Source organism: Erythrolamprus reginae, chromosome 2 (assembly GCF_031021105.1).
Source record: "Erythrolamprus reginae isolate rEryReg1 chromosome 2, rEryReg1.hap1, whole genome shotgun sequence".
Taxonomy (NCBI): domain Eukaryota; kingdom Metazoa; phylum Chordata; class Lepidosauria; order Squamata; family Dipsadidae; genus Erythrolamprus; species Erythrolamprus reginae.
The window spans coordinates 319,540,320-319,564,070 of NC_091951.1; the positions used below are offsets into that span (position 1 = coordinate 319,540,320).

Consider the following 23,751-nt stretch of genomic DNA (forward strand, 5'->3'; position numbering starts at 1 on the left):
AATGGATAGCCCCCCTAGAAGCAATAACACATCCAAAGTCTATAAAAGACACGAAAATATTTTATAGATATAAAGAATTATTAAATGACCAGATGAAGCTAAAACCTAGGAATAAATTACAAGAAGAAGGGATAATAATAGACTGGTGGCATTATGCCCAGATTCGATCCAGATACCAGAAGGATAAAACTCTTTACATCTTTAATAAAAGTAAGAATTTGCTAAGTAATTTAATTACCACCAATCCAGTAAAAATGATAGGGAAAATATATAAATTTCTTATCGCTCACAAAAATATAGAGTTGACTTTAAAAGATACTATGATAAGATGGTGCAGAAATATAGGTAAGGAAATAGATATAGATACTTGGGAAAAAGTTTGGATTAATAATTGGAAAATGACCAAGTCAGTTTCATTAAAAGAAAACCAAATTAAAATGTTTTATAGATGGCATCTCCCACCAAACAGGATAGCAAAAATGTTTCCTAAAACATCCCCACTATGTTGGAAATGCAAGAAAGATATAGGAACTTATTACCATCAATGGTGGACATGTGGTAAAGCTAAAATCTATTGGAAGATGATTGAGAAGATATTAAAAGAAATATTAAAGCATGATATAGATAACACCCCGGAATTTTACTTATTAGGAATTACCAATCAGACTTATAAGAAAGAAACTCTTTATTTAATCATACACATATTAACTGCGGCTAGAATAATATATGCGCAAAATTGGAAGGGGGAGGAAATCCCCAAGAAAGAAGAAGTTATAGCTAAAATATTAGATTGCGCCGAAATGGATATGATGACAAGACGATTAAACGATCAAGAAGATACTAAATTTTATGAAACATGGAATAATATATATAAATGGTTAGATAAGAAAAAATAAGAGATAGATCTGTTTTTATTTAGGTAATAACAATATTAATATTAGTTCAAATGTATTTGTTGATGATTATGATATAATAGTTTATTCACAAGCAACATATTAAGAATTTTGTTTTATGTATGTTTAGTAACTGAGACTTGTTTAAATGTTTGATTAGATGAATATATTACACATAAACAACATATTAAGAATTTTTACTTATACTGTACTAACATTGCATTTAAGATTTGAAAATTTTTCACTAGACTTTTTAACATTTAACAAATGTTTGATTATGTATTCTTTTTTCTATTTGAATGTATACTTTCAAAAGAAGCGGGGAAATACATCCCCACTCTATGTTTAATGTTTGTATGTCTGTATGTCTATTTTATGAAAAATAATAAAAAAAATTGGAAAAAAAAAAAGAAACTTTATAGACTGACTGTTTAATGCAAAGGGTGGGTTTTAAAAGTCCAAATACTCGTTAAATACATAAAAAATTACATTTCGTCTACTTCACAGAAATTCATTTTTCACGGGTGGTCTTGGAACTCATCCCCCGCGAAAAATGAGGGATCACTAATTCCAATATTTCTCCATACCACACTTAACTAGTAATTATAAAATGTGAACCATAGTAGACTTTTGGCAATTTAACTCAGACCAGGAGGTTACAGAGCACAAAAATCTGAAAAGGAGAATTTAAAAAGGATTACACCTTAAAAATATTTTATATGGCTAGATTATTTATATTGACAAAAAATATACAAGTATTGTGTGTCTTACATGCATTCTGTCAGCTGAAATTTTGATTTTGGGTTTTACTGATTAGATAGATTCATTGTTATAGAAATGGCTAGTTTATACTATTACGGAAAAGTAAAAAGTTGAGGTTCAATGTTAATGCTTTATTCTACCACAACAGAGGGGGTCGTGTAGTGTAGAACTATTCAAACCCTCTTACTAATGCCCATAGCCTAACACAGTGATGCTCGGGTGCCAAAAGGGTGCTTGCATGTGTGATAGCACGTGGGCAAGTGCCCATGCCCATAATGCAATGCCCTCCCCCCATGAATGTGCACACAACCCTCTCCCCCAAACACAGGCATCGTTGAAGCCTCTGAATCTCCGGTAGACCTGTTGGGCTTTTTTTCACCACTCACAGGTTCTGGAGACTTTCCTGAAGTTCCAAAAGGATGAAAATGGCCTCTCCCACCCTCTGGAAGGCAGAAAACCAACTGGCCAATGCACACATGTATCTTGGAGATGACGCGTGCCATAGGTTTGCCATCGTGGGCCTAACAATTAGGAGTTATATTCAATGTACCAATACCTAGTCAGAACATATTTGCAAATCATCTTTCTCCATAGTGAGTGGAACCAACATCCAAGTATGGGATGATACCATCCATTATGAGGACTGAGTCTGTCAAATTGTAGAGCTCTGCCTCTGTCTCCATTGCCCCCTCTTTGACTCAGTCTTCAGTCCTGACAGGACTTGTTTGTCATTCTGTCCCATCTTGAAATTTCATCGCTACCTTTCTTTGAGTCTAAAGTTGGTGATTTGTGAGTCCTTTCTTCATCAACTGACTCCTTTCAACATTGTGGAGTCACTGGGGTCAAAGGCCCTCAGAGCATTAACCTGAAGCCAAAGCCTCCAGCTGAGGGACCCTTTTACTGATGAAGGGTGGGGTTCTCCTCACACCTGGCCTTGTTAGTCTGGCCATGGAGTTTTTGTCATGCTTAACATGCTTGCCCCTCACAGCTGATCTATCTGCGTCTCACCGGGATTTGTTTCCTCTGTCACAGGAGCTCTTCCGGTTGGAAGCAGAAGAACCTTGCGCTCCCCTTCCCACTTTGGTGAGGACAGGCAGCCAGAACTTAAACAGGCACCAGCAGGAGACTTTTCGCTGAATCATTCATATACAGGAGTCTTTCGACTCTGCCTTTTGCGTCATCTTTCCTGCTTTGGCGAGGGCAGGCAGCTGGAACAAAGCCAAGCCAGCAGGAATCTTTGCTCTTGAGTGGCTCATTGTCTTGCTGGTGACAAACAGCCCTTTGGCGCCACCCATTTGGTCATACACTTTCACAGTGCTGCCACAATTGGCCCCTTTTACACCAGCCGACATTTCATGCTGCCTATGCTAGGGTCAGACGTTTTAGAGGGCTGCGTGATTCTCCATGCAATGGCGGCCATCTTATTGAAGGGCAACAGACACTTGGGACAGCAGTCCCCATTTTGCCTCTGACAACATGCCAGGGATGAGCAGTGGCCATTTTGAGTCCTGTGAAGGGCATTACATGAGGCAGTACCATTTACAGGCTCACTTGACTTACTCCACTATGTCGGATGAAAGGGGGCAGCCTGAGTGGATCAGGTTCCGATCCATTAAACAGCAAAAGAAGGCCCACAATCCTGAGGGGGAATTGGGCACAGTCTGCCTCCCACTAAGAGCCAGTCCCTGTCCAAGGCCTCCAGGGCCACTCAGAGGAATTAATCCTGTAGAGACAAGTCCCAGGAGAAGATCTGCACCAAATCCAGCTGCAAATCTTTGCCAAATCCGCTCATTCCATCAATGCCAGTCAGCTGGCTAAAGACAGCGTGGGTCCAGCACAGACCGATTTGGCCCTCCATGACTGCTCAGTAACTCTTTCACTGGACAAATCAGGCCTTAATATCCTGGACACTGATCCATGAGGTCAAGCACAGTCCCATCCTCGACGGCATAGGCCGAGGTCCCGGCAGGTCTTTGCCCTTCTCAACTTTCATCACAACTCCTGCTGGGCTATGTGTCACTTCACCCTCCAAGGTCCCTGATTCACACATGCAGTCCATCCTCCATGAGGCTATCATTGAGACAGGGCATTGAGACAGGAATGAGACAATTGGGCCTGTTATGACTGGGCAGCCTATAGACTGGGCAGCCTATAGGCCCTGTTATGGCTGGGCAGTCAATCCCACTTACACTGGGGCACATCGGGATCGCCAGGGGTGATACTACAAATCCTATTCCCCATGGGGTCTCACTCGCAAGAGTCCATGGAGGATGGTCAACTTGATTTCGATCTTTCTCAGGATGAGTGTCTCATTTCAGAACCTCCCATCTCCTCTGTATTGTCTGACTCAGGTCTATTCAAGTCACTGTTGCCCAAAGTGAAGGACACTGCCAACTGAGTGCCCTCCTCTGTGCCCTTCGACCAAAGTGGAGATAGATTTTTTCTCTCTCTCACCCCCTCCCCTTTTGTGGGTGCTGTCCTTCAATAGTGGTACCTTCCGGCCTCTGGACCTGTTCCATTACAGGTGAACAAACGCTATTACAATGTAACCATGGAACTTGAGTAACACTTCCAGCTCCCCTTGGTGGATGCTCCATTTGAGCCTTATATTCCATGGCCAATATGCCAGGAGATCCTGATGAACTGCTACAGCTCAAGGACAGGAGAACAGAGTAGGCGCTTATGAAAGTGCACCAGGCGGCTGCCTGGGCCATTCAGGCATTGATTTCCATCTTCTTTGCTCAGACAAATTTAAAAAATCACATTCTATGGAGAAAGGGCATTGGTTCTTACCTTATATGCCTCTTCTCATAGGATGAAACCAACATCCAATCCCATCCAGAGTCAGTCTGGTCTGCGTTCTGGGACATCAGATTGTGATCTTTTATTTTCTTTTGAGTGGACCTTGGGAGAACACATGCCAAGTCTGTCTCTTGGTTTTGAAGGACTAATGCCCCCTTTAAATAAAATGCATCTTTCTTCTTAATATACTATTGAAGTCTTTAGAGACTGCAATATCAGTGTATAAGGCATTGAGCTCACATACGTAACTTCTTATTTATTTTAATAGCAGTATTGTTTAATAAAAATATTCTTAAATATTTCCTGGAGTAACAAGTTAGCAGTTCTAAATGAAACATCTTGTTGAAGTGGAACATTATAAACTATATTTCTGTGTCAATGATACAGATATGTACTGGTGCTGAATTCAGATGTTTATAATATATTTATAATATATTTAACTAATTAAAAGAAAAATAAGTATTTCTACATTTAAAAAATAATGACAAACCCAGAAACAAATATTTAACAAAATATTTTAATTTTAAAATGATTTATGAATATTTTGCCATCTAAATTAATGGTGCTCCAGTCTGAAGTTCTTGAAAAATATTATATATTTATATATATATATATACACATATATTTATAAAATTCAAACAATTTCTTCCAGACCTTCTGGTGGAGGAAAATATTGCCTTGGAGAAAGGAAGCGATATCGCTCTTGTAACATTGATGTGAGTAGATAAAAATTAACTTGAAAGTATAACTTGAAGTATATTGATGAGAATTCTGTTATTTATTTAGCATATGGCGATTTACAGAAAGCTGGTAGTCTGCTGCTTTGGAAACAGTAGATGTTCAGCAGCTGATGGGACTCAAAAGCAGCCACCAAGGCACTTCTGGTATGAGAGATATTAACCAGTAACATCACCATTGCCTTGGGGATTCCCTCTTTCATCCCCCCACAGGTTCCCATCGAAGTGCTACCTATTTATCTACTCGCATTTTTATGTGCTTTTGAACTGCTAGGTGGACAGGAGCTGGGGCAAGTAATGGGAGCTCACCCTGCCACACAATCCACAGGTCTTGCCAATTGTCAAGTCTAACCACAGAGTCATAGCACTTTTCAGAATTCTGTTATACAACATAAAGGCAAGTACATACTTTATAGAATTCAACGTGTAAATATCAACACCGAAAATTAGATCTAACAAGAAGATATTGAGAATAGTTATTTTCAGTAAAAGATGTAAATCATGAATAATAGTAAGTTATATAGTTATATTTGTATAAGAATATTTTATATGTATACAAATTTGAAGTTACATTTATTTTGTTAAATGTATCAATAAACCTTAGACTTAGTCATCTCATGTCTGGACTATTGCAACTCAACAAAGGGATACCCTCGAAGAGCATTTGGAGGTTTCAATTGGTAGAGTGCAGTGGCGTAGGCAGTTACACCACTGCTCCACAAGATGCACTGGCTGCTAGTTTACTTCCAGGTACAATTCAAGATATTTAAAGCCATGCATGACACAGGTGCAGGTTGTGTGAAGAACCATCTCAGCCCACTGAGATTGGCCTATCTCATCCACATCTACAAAGGAGACACTTTGTGGGCTCCATTTATCAAGGAATTCTAATTAATATTTATTTTTAAAATGTTTTATCTTTAGTTTTGATGTGCATTCATCTTTTGGATTAGTACAATAACAAGATGTTAATTTTTTTTTAGTAATTTAAATTGTATTTTAACTTAATAGTGATTAAAACAATATAAATTGATTATATTATTGAAATTTAGTAAAATTCAAAAAAAAAATCAGGATTTATTAAGGACATTTTGATTTGGTATTCTTTGAAGAGAAAGTCATATGAAGACCAAGAGATTTGCTTATTTATTTAAAATTATTTATATAACCACCCATCTTATATCAAATTCTTACATTTAGCTTATTGTGTGTACTAAACTGAAATTATTTTCTTGAAATAAATTTGCCCTGTATCAGCATTCACTATTCGTTTTGTAATTTAAAAAGCATTAAAAAACATGATTGAAACATTTAAACATGTTAAAGGGTTAAATAAGATTCAGGAGGGAAGTGTTTTTAATAGGAAAGTGAACACAAGAACAAGGGGACACAATCTGAAGTTAGTTGGGGGAAAGATTAAAAGCAACATGAGAAAATATTATTTTACTGAAAGAGTAGTAGATCCTTGGAACAAACTTCCAGCAGACATGGTTGGTAAATCCACAGTAACTGAATTTAAACATGCCTGTGATAAACATATATCCATCCTAAGATAAAATACAGGAAATAGTATAAGGGCAGACTAGATGGATCATGAGGTCTTTTTCTGCCATCAGTCTTCTATGTTTCTAAGTTTTTATTATTTATTTATTTTTTATTTATTTTTATTCATTCATTCATTTGTCCAATACACAAATACATAGGAAGAAAAATAGACATGTGGTAATATATATAAGGGTAAAGTGAACTTAGAAGAGAGGATATATGAAAGAAATAAAATATATATGATAAGTGAGAGAAAGGAAAGACAATTGGACAGGGGATGAAAGGCACACCAGTGCACTTATGTATGCCCCTTACTGGCCTCTTAGGAACCTGGAGAGGTCAATTACTCCCAAAAATTCTAATTATTTATAAATAAAATCATATTGGTTACATATTTACTTCAAAAAGCAAGATAATTTTCTTTCTCCATCCCTTGATTCTTTTCATTTTGGGGCTTTAAGTAAATAAGTTCTACTGTGTTGATTTTTTCATTTGCATTTATTTATTTATTTTATTTATTATTTAGATTTGTATGCCGCCCCTTTCCGCAGACTCGGGGCGGCTCACAACAAAATAAAACAGTTAATGACAAATCTAAATTATAATTTAAAATATTTTAAAAACCCCATTTACTAAGCAAACATACCATGCATAAATTGTATATGCCCGGGGGAGATGTCTCAGTTCCCCCATGCCTGACGACAAAGGTGGGTTTTAAGGAGCTTACGAAAGGCAAGGAGAGTAGGGGCAGTTCTAATCTCTGGGGGGAGCTGGTTCCAGAGAGTCGGGGCCGCCACAGAGAAGGCTCTTCCCCTGGGGCCCGCCAACCAACATTGTTTAGTTGACGGGACCCGGAGAAGGCCCACTCTGTGGGACCTAATCGGTCTCTGGGATCCGTGCGGCAGAAGGCGGTCTTGGAGATATTCTGGTCCAATGCCATGAAAGGCTTTAAAGGTCATAACCAACACTTTGAATTGTGACCGGAAATTGATCAGCAACCAATGCAGACTGTGGAGTGTTGGTGAAACATGGGCATACCTAGGGAAGCCCATGACTGCTCTCGCAGATGCATTCTGCACGATCTGAAGTTTCCGAACACTTTTCAAAGGTAGCCCCATGTAGAGAGCATTACAGTAGTCGAACCTCGAGGTGATGAGGGCATGAGTGACTGTGAGCAGTGAGTCCCGGTCCACATAGGGCCGCAACTGGTGCACCAGGCGAACCTGGGCAAACGCCCCCCTCGCCACAGCCGAAAGATGGTTCTCTAATGTGAGCTGTGGATCGAGGAGGACGCCCAAGTTGCGGACCCTCTCCGAGGGGGTCAATAATTCCCCCCCAGGGTGATGGACGGACAGATGGGATTGTCCTTGGGAGGCAGAACCCACAGCCACTCTGTCTTATCAGGGTTGAGTTTGAGTCTGTTGACACCCATCCAGGCCACAACAGCCTCCAGATACCGGCACATCACTTCCACTGCTTCATTGACTGGACATGGGGTGGAGATGTAAAGCTGGGTATCATCAGCGTACTAATGATACCTCACCCCATGCCCTTGGATGATCTCACCCAGCGGTTTCATGTAGATATTGAATAGCAGGGGGGAGAGGACCGACCCCTGAGGCACCCCACAAGGGAGAGACCTCGGGGTCGATCTCTGGCCCCCCACTAACACCGACTGCGACCGACCAGAGAGGTAGGAGGAGAACCACTGGAGAACAGTGCCTCCCACCCCCAACCCCTACAGCCGGTGCAGAAGGATACCATGGTCGATGGTATTGAAAGCCGCTGAGAGGTCAAGAAGCACACATTACATATATGTTATTAAAACTGGGAGAAACAGAATCAGTTATTAATCAGTTATTAAAACAGAAGATGTGATATTTATCAGATGGGAAAATATTAAGTTGCAGTTAAGGGCTTTCCTCCTAACAATTGGCTTTTGGGCTGTGGCAGAATTTAATTAAGGAAAAAAACCTACATGAAACATAACAAAAATCTGAGCTAAATTGCTGTCAATGAGTAAATGACAGTTTTCATATCTCCTCAGGGAGATCTTGGAAATCCTGAATATATGTGGATATAACCATCATATATACACTGCTCAAAAAATAAAGGGAACACTTAAATAAAACAATATAAAGTAAATCAAACTTCTGTGAAATCAAACTATCCACTTAGGAAGCAACACTAATTGACAATCAATTTCACATGCGCTTGTGCAACTTCGTACAGAAAAAAGGATTCAGTGAGAATATTTAATTTATTCAGATCTAGGATGTGTTATTTGAATGTTCCCTTTATTTTTTTGAGCAGTATATAACCCTGAGTTGGGAAATTGATAAAGCTTCAACTGAAAAGAATAGAGCAGCTTGTTGTTGGAGCCAAGTCAATATAATAACAATAGTCTATCACAATATTGATCACTAAGTCAATTTACACTATCAGATTATTTGAAGAACTTGTTTGTATTAAGCTGCTCAAATATAATGTAGCTTTTTTCTTGATATGTATAGATGTAGCAGATTTCACATTAACAAAGTTATTCATAAAAGTAAAAACTTTTGCTTAATTTCTGTAGATATTCATGTATGGATTAGTGCATACTTATTATATACAATACTTTTCTTGTATGAAATAAACATGCTACATGCAAATTGCTCCTATTTCTATTGAGTAAATCCACTGAATTCACCATGGCTTTCGTTTATGCAGGATACATGCATAATGGATGAAAGTTATACTATTTTACATGTGTTTTTACAAAGAGATCCCGAGTTCCTAATGACTTGTCCAGATTTTCAAAGTAATGTATTCATTTGATATTTTAGGCTAATTTGTAAAAAAAGACTATGTGAAACTATAACCTAATTTAAAATGAATCATTGATTATAATACTCATTTTATAACTTAGTGATTGCTTGCAAGACATTCATTCTGTTTAAAGAGCCTAATATCATAGTTTGCAATTGTTTCATATTTAGTTAAAATGCACTTTATGTGTATATTGAAATTTCACTTTTTCATTTTTGTTTTTATTTAGCCATGTCCTCTTGGAGCCCGTGATTTTCGAGAAAAACAGTGTGCAGACTTTGATAATATGCCATTTCGAGGGAAATATTACAACTGGAAGCCATATACAGGAGGTGTGTGAAGTTTTGTAATTTTAGCTATGATCAGGTTGTAAGTTCTCCTAGGGGAAGGCAGGGTATTGATTTCTCCTAAGACAACATTGAAAATATGGATAGATGCACCAGGGCTTTACAGCCTTTAGATTTGATTTTAGAAAGATGTTTCAGGATGCACAAGGGAATGAGCATAGTATCTGTCTGCAGATCTTGAAAATAGTTCCCTTAGATTCTATAGCAATTTCAGAGGGTAATCATTTGAAATCAGAAAAGATGAAGTTGCTTTAAAGTTGCTTTAAAGAGTTGAAAGCATGTGTCAGGTTCCATTAACACCTCCAACCCCATGTTCTTCGAAGATCCTTTTCCAAATTATTTCTGAATTACTGCTTAACCTAAATTGTCCTATTGCAGATGGTCATATCTGATTGTACAATGTTAGATTTGATGGCATTGGAGAGGCAAAGGCCACTCTTGCTGAGTCATGCGTGTAGAAATTGAATAGGAGCAGACTGAGAAAAACATGTTAAAGCAATTGTCTGGATAAGTTATAAATCAAACCAAGCACAGTATTGTTATTGGAATCTAGTAATCTATCTAAAAAGACTATGCCATAAAGGCTATATTTAATACTGTTTAATAACTTAATTAAATATTTAAGTTTTATTTGATTAGTGAAATCTGTTTATCAGTCTTGATCCTACAGCTTCATTAATCTGTTGAAAAAGTGCTGAAAAAAAATCAGTAACAGGGTTTTGAGAAAAAAGATTAATATTAAATTGTATATAATACTTCAAACTTTGGAATTTGATCTTTTAAAATGTTTTATTTGTCTAGGTGGGGTTAAGCCATGTGCATTAAACTGTTTAGCAGAAGGTTATAACTTCTATACTGAACGTGCTCCTGCAGTGATAGACGGAACACAATGCAATGCAGATTCCCTGGATATTTGTATCAATGGAGAATGCAAGGTACAATACATGAACATTACACAAAAATAAAAAATAATTTAAAATATGTCTATACCGCAACATCCGCTTATGAAACAGCTATCAAGAAACTGCCTTTATTAATATATTGGAAACTCCAGTTTCAGAAACACTGATATTTTATCTCATTTGTCTTATAGAAAATGTAGAGCCAATAGGAAGAGAAATAGCAAGGAAGCAACTGCTTCTTATTTATTTATTTCTGCTTTATTTTCCCCTGATTGGAAAGCTGATTTGTACTCCCTTCAGCTTACTTTTTACAAGAAAACGTTTTTTTCTCCTTTTCCCCTTTCTTTTGCGATGAGAACAGAAAACCCAAAGATGCAATCTTTCTATTATTTCATGCAATTTCCTTAATAAATGTCCTTGTTACATTTGATTTTAAGCATCTATCTCTAAATACTCTTAATGGGCTTTTTATACTCATATATGTTCTCTGCTAAATATAGATTGTAGTGAATGAGTTATAAGTTTCCCTATAAATGTGTTATAAAACTAATTACAGGGTTTAGAGAACTGGGAGGAAAAGCAAAGAGCATTCTAAATGGAAATAGCCATCTCAGACAACTGAGAAACTGGAAAGCTCTGAATTTGATCTCTGTTCTTTAAAATGGAAACACTTTGAGAAGCCAATTAGCTGGCAGGATCTTGCAAAGTCACCTACAAGCAGGATCAAAAAATGAGCACAAATTTATGACAGATTATAAAAATGCAACTGGAATAATTTGCCTGATTGTAAGCCATTTAATTTTAGTTTATTCTAGGTAAAAGAGAATTGCAAACAATATGTTAAAATATTTCAGGGATTATGTGACAAAGTCTATCAATCCTAAAGTTAATTGGTTATAAAATGTGTAATAAGAGGCTAGATAAAGGATATTTTTCTGAACTGAATATCATGTCATCTAGAAATTTAAGAGGCAATTCTACCTACTAGTCTGCCTAGTCTATACTAGTGTCATATTAAATAACTCTTCCAAATATTGTGAGAAACCATTTAGATTTTAATATATGAGGAACAGAGCAGAGAAATATAGAATGGTACTCCTAGCTGAATGAATAAAAGTGCTTTCAACAATGAAGGAAGAACTTCAGCAATGATTTTAATAAATTAAGAATGCCATTAATTTGAACATTAACAACTTAACTGAAGAAAAATGAAATCCCCTTATTGCATAGTTATTCTGACTGTACCCATTTTCAGCATGTTGGATGTGACAATATTTTGGGATCTGATGCTAAAGAAGACAGGTGTCGGGTATGTGGTGGTGATGGGAGTATATGTGAAGCTATTGAAGGTTTTTTCAATGATACACTGCCAAGAGGTGGTAAGACTCACAGTTTATATTATTATTATTGTTGTTGTTGTTGTTGTTGTTGTTGTTATTGTTTGTTGTATAGTCAACAATATGCTTAAACTGGATTTGGGATTTTTATCCACTTACTGATTCCTTCTCAAGAACCTGAGATAGGCAGATATGGTTGTTTAGTAGAGTTAGGGTATTGTCACAAGATGTATTACTATTATTTGACAACTACAATATTTAAAAATAGATCGGGCAACAGACACCTGAATGCTGCCATTTTATTCTTATATACTCTTTCTAGAGTACTTACTAAATATATTTACTTATATGATTCCCATGTCCATTATCTATTGTGTTCTGATGCACTGTAAAATTGTAGTGAAATAGCTACTCCTCATAAAAATGAAAGCAAATATGTGAATTGTTTTGTTTTTGTTTCTTACTTTTATACCATTGTAATGGAACTGTAGATCTCTGTGTCTTGATTGGGACAAGAAGTAATATTACGATCTTTTGAATTCTTGCTATCTAATTGTGTTAGTTATAAACAAATTAAAAGTGAAAACTGTTGCTTTTATCAGTGAAACAATTGCCCTGATTACCTTATAGGCTACATGGAAGTGGTTCAAATTCCTAAAGGTTCTGTTCATATTGAAATCAAAGAAGTGGCCGTGTCAAAAAACTATATTGGTAAGTTAATGATTGCACGATTTAATACAAAATCTGATAAATGTTGCTGGGTCCAAAATAACTCCCAGATAGATTTATTGGTCAAATCCTTTTGCAGTGTCTGAAGGCAATTGTTCATTTAAAAAAGCATTGGAATGGGGAGTAGGCAGTCATCCTTTCCTCACCCATATGATTTGAGTATTCTGCATTTTAAAAACTAGAACTAGTTAAAGCATATTTCTTAAGATATTTAGTAGTCAAAATTACAATGTTGATTAATTTACAAATTTAATTCAATTTTTAAAATACAGTACTGCAATAAATGGCAGAAAACTTAGTATTAAGCTTGAAACACTTTCAGATGATCGAAACATTCTGCTTAAAGCAAATTGCAACTCCTTCAAATATAGTTGTTTTGAATTTTAAACAATTTAAATCTCTAAATGATTTCTATTTTCATTCCATATACACTTTTTTAAGCTTTGAAAACTGAAGAGGATTATTATTATATTAATGGAGCCTGGACTATTGATTGGCCTAGAAAATTTGATGTTGCTGGGACAGCTTTCCATTACAAAAGACCAGCCGATGAAGCAGAATCGTTGGAAGCTTTGGGTCCTACTTCAGAAAACCTTATAGTCATGGTAAAATATAAACTATTTAATTTTATTATTTGTGTATCAAAGAGGTTTCTAAAATATAAATACAGTGGTACCGCTACTTAAGAACTTAATTCGTTCCATGACCAGGTTCTTAAGTAGAAAGGTTTGTAAGTAGAAGCAATTTTTCCCACAGGAATCAATGTAAAAGCAAATAATGCATGCCAAACCATTAGGAAAGAAATAAAAGCTCGGAATTTGGGTGGCAGGAGGAGGAAGAAGAAAAGGAGGAGAACAGTCGCTGCCAAAGGAAGAAGGTGAGGTGAGGGGAATCAAAAAAATCCAAAACTTTAAGGCTTAAAAAAAAAAGAGGGACTCTGAGATGGCGAGGAGCACGCACCTCCCATAAACCCGGCGTGAGGCTGCCTGCCATACACTGCGCCAGAGAGAGATACCCAGGCGGGCAAGAGGGGGAAACCTCCCGCTCCTTTGACCGAAAGGCTGCTACTGCTGCTACCTGCTTTTTCTTCCTTCCCATGCTGAAGGGCTCCCCTCTTCTCTCGCTCGCTTGCTTTGTAGCCAGTGCCTTTCCTTCACTGTGGTGACTCCTCGGTTTGGCTGAAGCCGAGTTGATCCATCCGGGGCGAAGCACCCCCTTTTGCCTTTCCATGCCCAGATGCTCTGGGAAGCAGCCTCACGCTGGGTATATGGGAAGCAGTGCGAGGGAATCACCACAGCGAAGTGGTTTATTCCCTCTCCAAACACCCAGAGAAAGGAAAACGCTCCGTTTGCTCTGGACTGCCAAAGCCTCCTTAAGCGCCACCAAAATGGCAGGAAACTGGCCAGGCCTTCGTGCTGCTCTCAAATTTCCTGGGAAATTTTTCTGGGCTTGTGTTCTTAAGTAGAAAATGGTTCTTAAGAAGAGTCAAAAAAAATCTTGAACACCCAGTTCTTATATAGTAAATTTCTTAAGTAGAGGCGTTCTTAAGTAGAGGTACCACTGTATAATTATTTTTATCTGGCATTGTCAAATTTACATTCAGTATTTATACTGTTTTGAAATTAACCATATTGTAACTCAATCCTATTAACAGTTTGAAGTTAGCCTCTGATAACAAGCAATTTGAATATAAATGGGAGACAACATAATTTATCACTTTCTTTTGTTACAGAGCTGACAGAAATACCATCTCATTTTCAGGAAGATAAGAATCATATTGCATAAATTAAAATTATAAAATCCCAGAGTATATATTAGAAATATTAGTTTTGTTTTCAATATAAATAAATATTGAACAAAGTTTGTTCAGCTGACCATTTGTTCAGCTATTGCTCAAAATTATGATAGTGATAAAAAGGGATAAAAAGAGCATCCCTCATATTCATGTAGTTGCAATCTGGGCACAAGGCAACTGGTTCTCACTTACAACCATTCCAAAATCATGTGTGTGTGTGTGTGTGTGTGTGTGTGTGTGTGTGTGTGTGTGTAAATAATTAATTCTACTTCTATTTCACCCAATCTTGAAGGACTCTGCCACTGTTTACAGCAGTCATTTCCAACCCATGGCTTCTGGGTTACATGCAGTCCTAGCCAACTAATAATGTGATCCCATATGACTGTAAACCTTTAAAATTATGTGATTTTTAAAAAAAAGTAATATAATTGTTATATTTTATATGCAGCCCAATACAATTTTTCTTCGTTCAATGTTGCCTAGACAAGTCAAAAGGTTGGATACCCATCCTTTAGAGCAGTGGTCCCCAACGTTTTTTCCACCAGGGACCAGTTTCAGCAAGACAATTTTTCTATGGCCCAGTGGGGGCGGAAAGGGGCGTGGTTGGGGGCGGGATTAAGCATGGGTGTGCTGGTCCTCCCCGCCCCTCTTTCCCGCCATCGTCCTGTGGCCGGCAGAACCTGCCTCCCAAGCCCTCTTGCCCAGCGGGAGCTAAGCGCTGGAGAGAGGGGGTCAGGCTGGCCTTCCTGCCTCCCCCCAGCCAAAAACGCAAAAGCGCCCCGCAGCAGAAGCCAAAAGAGGCTTGAGCCTCTCGGTCCTTCCCGCCCCTCTGTCCCATCCATCGTCCTGTGGCCGGCAGAACCTGCCTCCCGAGGCCTCTTGCCCAGCGGGACGCGAAGCGCTGGAGGGAGGGGGTGGCGGCATGAGGGCCGGCAGCTGCTGACTCCACGGACCGGTGCAACATGCCCCGCGGCCCGGTGGTTGGGGACCCCTGCTTTAGAGGTTATGACAAATACCGCATTGGATAGGAGCGCTCTTAACATTTAAAATTGAAAAAACTAAAGTAAATTATCTTAAATTGTAGAAATATCTGCACCAATATTCAAACTTTTTCTCAAAAATCAAACTGAAAGTAACTAATTGTTAATATACAGTATACCAAAGTGTTTTAATGATAAAACCAGTTATTTTCAACTGCAGATTTTACTACAGGAGCAAAATCTGGGGATAAGGTATAAATTCAATGTTCCCATCTCTCGTACTGGTAGTGGTGACAATGAAGTTGGCTTCACATGGAATAATCTCCCTTGGTCAGAGTGCTCTGCTACTTGCGCTGGAGGTAAGTTAGCTTCTAACGATAAGTAGAAATATATGAAATATTTATAATATAATAAAGGGAAACATACGTTGTTTGTGTTCACAGGTATATTAGTGTTAAGTATAAAATCAACTTACCAATATGCCATCAAGTAAAACTGTATAGTTTTAACGCACAATATTTTTTGGAGTTAGTCGGTTCATAAGTGGGTTGTTTGTAATAATAAAGGGGAATGAATGTCTATGGAGATTCTCAGTCATCCAGGTCATGGTTCTCCAAAGGTGCTTTTTTTCAAAAAGCAACTGGACTTTCTGTTTTTTCTTTGAAGATGTTTCACTTGTCATCCAAGAAGCTTTGGGAAATATTTGTAACTCAGAGTTGAAATGGAGTTCTCTGAAATTGGTTGATTTCATTACCCAAACTAAGTAGCATCATCAGTGGTAGTGAGAAGTAGAGTTTGCTTTAAAAAAAAAGTTTTATTTTTTATTTTTTCACATGGTTCAAGACAACTACGCTATACAATAAATCAGATGTTGAGTTTTAGGTTCAGTAACTGAAAGACATTATAAACCTGAACAATGCCAAGCAGACAGCATACTACACCATGCTTCATGACAAAATTTCATTTATTTGTAATTAGAAATGAATATTTTACAATATATAATTACATATTGTTTTTGTGATTAATCACTATGCTTTAATTATGTTCAATTTGTAACAATAAAAAATATATCCTGCATATTAGATATTTACATTATAATTCATAACAGTAGCAAAATTACAGTTATGAAGTAGCAAGTAAAATAATTTTATGGTTGTGGGTCTTACAACATGAGGAACGGTATGAAGGGACCGTGGCATTAGAAAGTTTGAGAACCACTGAATCTAGTGGCTTACGTTTGGGTGGTCTTAGAGGTTTTTTGGTTGGATTGTTTATTGTTTGGCAGTTCTTTGATTGGGATATTGTTTACTTGATTGTTGGTATGATGTTAATCTATGCTCATCTGGTTGCTGTTTGCTGATAGGGAAGTATTTGGTCTTTTTGTTCCCTTTTTGGCTATTTGATATAGTATACAGATATTGTTTATGTCGATGTATCTATTAAATACTAATTTGTTAGAATACCAGGCTTCTATAAATTCCGTCAGCATTTTTGGACTTTGCTTAGTCTAGGTTGGTCACAAGAGGGGTCAGTGCCACTTACCTTTGCCACTGGTTTGCATCGTGAAGTTTCATGCGTGTGGGAATAATAATAATAATAATAATAATAATAATAATAATAATAATAATAATAATAATTTATTAGATTTGTATGCCGCCCCTCTCTGAAGACTCGCGCACAGGCGCATCCTTTTGTGCAATTCTGCTTCCACACATGCTCAGTAGTTAGAATCAGCTTGAAACACAACTGAGGAGTCGATCAGCTGTGCTTCAGGTGAAGGAATAAAGGGAAGTATAAACCCAGCGACAGAATGAAAAAGGGAGGGCCCTTTTTCAAGCAGCAGCAGAGGAAAAAACTTCCAAACAATAAAAAAAATGAAAAATAAATTTAAAAAAAGATAGCGGCGCCCATGGATTGGCACCGACTGAACCGAATCTATGATACTATTGTAACGTCACCAGTGGGTCGCTACCAATTTGGACGATCCAATCCAAAGTGGGAGAAACCCACCTGGGTACAATTTCCCAAATGAAGCTATGGTTAAGTCTTGTCAGTATATTGTGAAATAAAGAGTTTTCATCATATCTTCTGACTGCTAGTTGGTGTTCGTGGATGCATTCTGCTAGTCTTCTGCCTGTTTGTCCTAAGTAATGGCTGTTGAAGTCATGGGCTGTCTGCATTATTTGGCTTTAGGATTCCTCCTATCAGCCAATTCTTACACTAATTGTATAAAAAGTGTCTTAATTTAGCTTATGTGCCAGCAACCATTAAGCCTGACATAATAGAACGTGTGTTTACTTTTAAGCATGACATCTTTTTAATAACTTTTTAATAGAGATAGAAAGGTGAATTAAAAATCAAGTTCATTCTAGGATTTAATAGTTACCCTGATTACTATCTCTTTTTAATATACTTTCACTTCAAAAAACTGGGGTCTCTTCAAAATATACTTTCACTTCAAAACACTCGGAGCTCAAGCTCCGTTTTCACTGGCAGAGCCTTCGCTGTGTCTAGCCAGCCCTGTGGTCCAGATGTAAGCACCCTGCAGATCTGATGTGGCCCCAAGCCTTGAGTTTGATACCCCTGTTTAATTACTTGGAGATAAGAATAACTGAAGTCAGTGGTAGAAATTAGGTATACATTGGTACCTCTACTTATGAACTTAATTCGTTCCGTGACCAGGTAATTGTTGATATCTTAATCAGTTAATCGAAAGCATCATTTTTTTTACTACTGTTAATGCTTTTATTTTATTTAATTAAAATAAAAATAAAAAATAAAGTTACTGACTAATGTGTTTTGATATATAGCAGTAAGAATTAGATATCTGAAATCAACTTTAAATTTGGAAAAAAACTCATGGAAAGATAGGTACAGAAACTGCATCTCTATTGAATTTGCAGTTTACTTCAACTGATAAAACAGGATAGGGCCTCTCTAGAGCTGGCTGCTGCTGACAACCATCTAGCAGATACTTGAAATCTTCCTTTTTTATACCTTCAAGAAAGTAATAAAATACTGAAGGCCAGAGAATCCTGGGTATATTATAATCTATGACTTAACTGAACTACAGGGTCACAGATTTGCTTGGTTTAAAATAAGGGGGGAAATAAAAATCAATTTCATTCTACTCCTTCCTAAGGTATACAGAAACAAGAAATAGTATGCAAAAGGCTGGATGACAGCTCTGTAGTCCAAAACAGTTACTGTGATCCTGAGAGTAAATTACCAGAAAATCAAAGAGCCTGCAACACTGAGCCTTGTCCACCTGAGTAAGTACTTTTTATTCCATTCCATACTATTTATATCTCCAGACTGAAAGTACTACAATGGAACCAGAGGGAAATTACCATATTTTTCAGAGTATAAGACACACCAGAGTATAAGACACACCTTACTTTAGTCTGTTCAGCTTCAGCACCTTATTTTATCCTGTGGTTAGGGCTAAAAAACCTTTTTCAGGGACAGCAGCAATGAAAACAAGTCTGCAAAGACTTAGGGCAGGAAAACTGCTTCAGAGGGAGTAGGAATAAAAATAAATGCTGCAAACCAGGAAGAATTCCACATGAGACTGCTGCAGGATATATTTTGTAGGATTGTTATAGAGCTTTTGTTTTAATAAATTTCATGCAGGATAAGCAGCTAGAATAAATCTTGGGAAGTTATATAAAATATATTAATTTCTTCCTCAGTTACATTTGGCAGCATTATATAATTGAGACTAAAACTGTAACAATTCTGATTTATTGAATCAGAACTATTAAATATTTTTATGTAGTTTTTTCATACTTTCAGTTATACACATTCAGGTTGTAGAGATAATCAGTTCATTTTTTGAACTAATAGTTTTTTTCTAATATTCTATCGATAGATGGTTTATAGGAGATTGGTCAGATTGCAGTAAGACCTGTGATGGAGGAACGAGATCACGAACTGTTCTATGTATCAGGAAGATTGGACCTTCAGAAGAAGAGACACTGGAGAGTACTCATTGTTTAACACATCACCCAGTTGAAAAAGAGTCCTGTAACAATCAGTCTTGCCCCCCTCAATGGATTCCTTTGGATTGGTCAGAAGTGAGTGATCTTGAAAATTCCTTAAGTTGCCATTTTACAGACATCAATACTGCAACAAAATATATTATAATGTATCTAACTTGCTACTCTAATTTACTAAATGGGATACAGTCCAGTACTTCCAAATTTCTGTCTTTTGTAAATCATGCACGGTCTGGGATTGCATAACCTGCTAGTGTAAAACTAAAATAGAATTACACTGTATAGTCCTCAAATTACAACCATTCATTTAGCAACTGTTCAAATTTACAATATCATTGGAAAAAGTGACTTACAACAAGTCCTTGCACTTACACCTGTCACAGCATCCCTTTGAGATCAAAATTTGGGTGCTTGGCAACCAGCATTTATTTACATTACAGTATCCTGGACTCATGTGATCATCATTTGCAACCTTCCAGTTTTTTATAAGACAAGACGTTGGGGGGGGGGGTGTCTAAATTTACTTAGTGGCCCTGTGATTCACTTAACAACGGTAGTAATTTGCTTAGCAACCATGGAAGAAAAGTAGTAAAATCAGGCATGACTCACTAATAGGTAAGTGCTTTGCCTGTCAGCAGAATTTCTAGTCCTGACTGAGATGGTAAGTCAAGGACTTCCTGTATCTAGCTTGTAGCTGGCCTTTTATGGGGAGTCATACTAACAAATACTCTTTCAGATATATTCTTCGGAGAGGGGCAGCATACAAGTCTAATAAATTATTATTATTATTATTATTATTATTATTATTATTATTATTCCTTCAATACTCTTCAATATTAATTCAAAAGAGCACAATATTAAATAGTAAATTTCATGAATTTGAATTAATTTATATTTATTTAATTCCATATTATTCATTAACTAAACATTTCTGGAGCAGCTTATAGTAACTTTACACTTGTGTTAATAATTTATTGTTCAGTGTCTATTTTGCATAATTGAGTTAGAATTATGAGAATAGGAGGGGCAGGGCACTGAAGTGCCAGAAAAATTTATTCCCAACTAATAATTTCTTCCTTATTTAACTGGAAATGAGACTCATCTACCCCACTTATTTTATCTTTATTCAAACCTTTCCAAGTTTCTATCAGCATACAGAATGATTAGTACATAAAGTGATGGTTTTAAAGAATACTTAAAATTCTAAACTCTCTATCTACGGAAAACACAGATATGAGCAAAAGTATTGGTACTCCTCCAGTTCTGTTTCCCCAGATCCCCATTTATCATGAAATAAGTTGAAACTGTTACAAAGCAATGTCATCCACCATTCTTTATTCTTTAGTCCATAGAACATAACTTTGCTTTGCTTGTATAATTTAACACATTTTTATAGATTAAAAAACAACAACAAAAATCGTATGTGTCAATCTAGATTTAAAGACTTAATTTTACCTGTTAAATAACATACTTCAATGTAGAGGTAAGGGTAGAGTTGCTGATTAATAATAATAATAATAATAATAATAATAATGATTTATTAGATTTGTATGCCACCCCTCTCCGAAGACTCAGGGCAGCTATTGTGGCTTACAAGTGAATTAACCATTTCATTTGATGTAAAACTTTTAAAATATTTTTCAATAGTTTACAGCAAGGGCGATGGGATGCTTGGATCTGGCTCATGGGGTTGCCCTGGAAACAGAAGAGCTGGCTGTGGTGCCTCTGCCAGAAAAAATGGAGCTTGCGAGGGCCACAAGTTTTCACTTACAGGAGGGTTGCAGGAGGCTGTTGCAGGCAAAAACAGAGCTTTGGAGCCTGTTTTCTCTGGCAGAGTGCTCGGGCCACCACAGGCACCCACAACATGAGTGACGTTAAGAGGGCCATGCCCATCCTAACCCCCCAAGATCAAACACAACTCTGATGCGGCCCTCAATGAAATGAGTTTTACACCCCTGATTTACAGTATGTACAATTATGACATAATATGAGAATTTTGTTTGCAGTCTTCAGAATATATAACTATAGCAGGTCTGTCAGACTTCTGGCCTGTGGATCGGATGTATCACGTTCTGGCCACTCCCACACCCGATTTATCAAAGGGGGGGGGGGAGAGCCGGGATGGCGCAGCAGGTAGAGTGCTGTACTGCAGACCACTGAAGCTGACTATAGATCAGTAAGGTCAGAGGTTCGAATCTCATCACCGGCTCAAGGTTGACTCAGCCTTCCATCCTTCCGAGGTGGGTAAAATGAAGACCGGGATTGTGGGGGCAATATGTTGGCTCTGTTAAAAAGTGCTATTGCTAACATGTTATAAACCGCCCTGAGTCTAAGGAGAAGGACGGCATAAAAATTGAATGAATAAATAAATAAATGTCCTGATACGTCACATGATGACAACATGACCACTTGAGTTTGACACCTTGTACTACAGTTTTCCTTTTTAATAGGGCTATGTTGTTAAATGTTTTCAGCTTTTCACAATTTAAACTATTTTAGTCTAAAAATCATGTGTGTGTTTGGCTTATAGTGCACTCCAAAATGTGGACCTGGTTTTAAGCATCGTATTGTTCTCTGCAAAAGCAGCGATCTTTCAAAAACATTTCCAGTTGCACATTGTCAAGAAGAAAACAAGCCTCCTGTCCGTATGCGCTGCAGCTTGGGCAGGTGTCCTCCACCACGATGGGTCACAGGAGACTGGGGACAGGTAATGTAGGCAGGTTTCTTGAATATCTAAAGTGGTACTGAAGCTCAAGGACTAGACATGTGAGTCTGCTGCAACAATAATAAACATAAAACACCTTTGAATACATGTGCAGTGATGTATATGTTCATCAGCTTCTATAATGGTTCCCCCAAATTACTTTAGGTGAAAACTTAGGTGTGATTTCACAGAGCTCAGAAATGGATATAAGAAGAAAAGTCTCCTATTATTTTACATTGCCATGTTTAAAGGATATTCTTTGAGACTTGAAATAAATGTATAATTATTGTTTGTAGATATCGTCACCTGATATCATATGTTTGCATGATACTATAACTTTAAGACTCAATGCTTTGTTTCTATAAAATTAATTCTCAATTAATAGTACAATATATATTTTTTGTTTGCAATGGGAAAAGCATTTTGCAAAGATAAATAACTGCTAGTTAGCAGCCTCATTAAATGAGATCGAAAATGTATTATATATGATGTAACTACTAACAAACAACACATTTTCCAACTCATTTAATGAGGCTGTTAACTAACAGTTATTTTAAAAAAGAAAGAAAGAAAGCATTTCTAATGGAATGCTGCTTTTGGAAGAAATAGAATAATAAGGAGGTACTTAATATAGAAACAAAATACAGATGGTCCTCCCTTAACAACCACTTGTTCAGTAACCGAGTAGTAGTTATGACTGGTCCTCAAAGTTCTGGCCATTGCAGCATCTCCACAGTCATGTGATTGCCATCTCGGCATCCAGGTTGAGATTACAATGTCACATTGTCTCACGGTCATTTGGTCACCATTTGTGACGTTCTTTATTGGTTTCCTACAAATTGGGTCACTTGGGAAACCAGCAAATTCTTGCCAATGACAGTTATGTATTGTTCTTGTAAAAGTATGGAATTCTCTTAATGAAGTGTTAGAACTGGTGGCACTAACAGCGCAGTCATGTAATATTATACTTTATTCGCCTTGGAAGTCACTGTGGCCTGAGGAGAACGCCCAAGTTGTGGACCTCTCTGAGAGGTCAAAAGCAAATCTTATTGCTTTTTTTACTTACTCAGACTTTGACATTCCTTTTCATTTTTTTCTGACATAGTGTTCTGCACAGTGTGGTCTTGGACAACAGATGAGAACTGTTCAGTGTCTCTCATATACTGGGCAAGGCTCCAGTGATTGCCCTGATACTCTTCGGCCTCCGTCAATGCAGCAATGTGAGAGCAAATGTGACAGTACCCCTGTCTCTAATGCAGAAGGTAAAGTTGCTTTTACTAATGCTAACATTTTAAAGTATTAATATAAATCATAATAGGGGAGGGTACATTTGTTTTTAATCTTATTTTATGGTTTGTTAGGAGCTGCCTAGAATCATTGTAAGAGATATTTAAGTGCTTTAAATAAAC

General features: G+C 37.2%; 1 protein-coding gene across 3 annotated transcripts in view; it reads left to right on the top strand.

Moving 5' to 3' along the window:
* The window catches only part of ADAMTS6 (ADAM metallopeptidase with thrombospondin type 1 motif 6), a 146,197-nt gene that overhangs the window by 118,277 nt on the left and 4,169 nt on the right, over window positions 1–23,751 (top strand). For all 3 annotated transcript variants that reach the window (XM_070743273.1, XM_070743275.1, XM_070743274.1), the window contains exons 14-24: window positions 5,110–5,173; window positions 9,780–9,882; window positions 10,699–10,832; window positions 12,055–12,178; window positions 12,767–12,847; window positions 13,307–13,470; window positions 15,861–15,999; window positions 18,783–18,912; window positions 19,512–19,716; window positions 22,169–22,345; window positions 23,448–23,604. In XM_070743273.1, coding sequence (XP_070599374.1) covers window positions 5,110–5,173; window positions 9,780–9,882; window positions 10,699–10,832; window positions 12,055–12,178; window positions 12,767–12,847; window positions 13,307–13,470; window positions 15,861–15,999; window positions 18,783–18,912; window positions 19,512–19,716; window positions 22,169–22,345; window positions 23,448–23,604 — 1,478 coding nt within the window. The remainder of the gene's footprint in view (window positions 1–5,109; window positions 5,174–9,779; window positions 9,883–10,698; window positions 10,833–12,054; window positions 12,179–12,766; window positions 12,848–13,306; window positions 13,471–15,860; window positions 16,000–18,782; window positions 18,913–19,511; window positions 19,717–22,168; window positions 22,346–23,447; window positions 23,605–23,751) is intronic.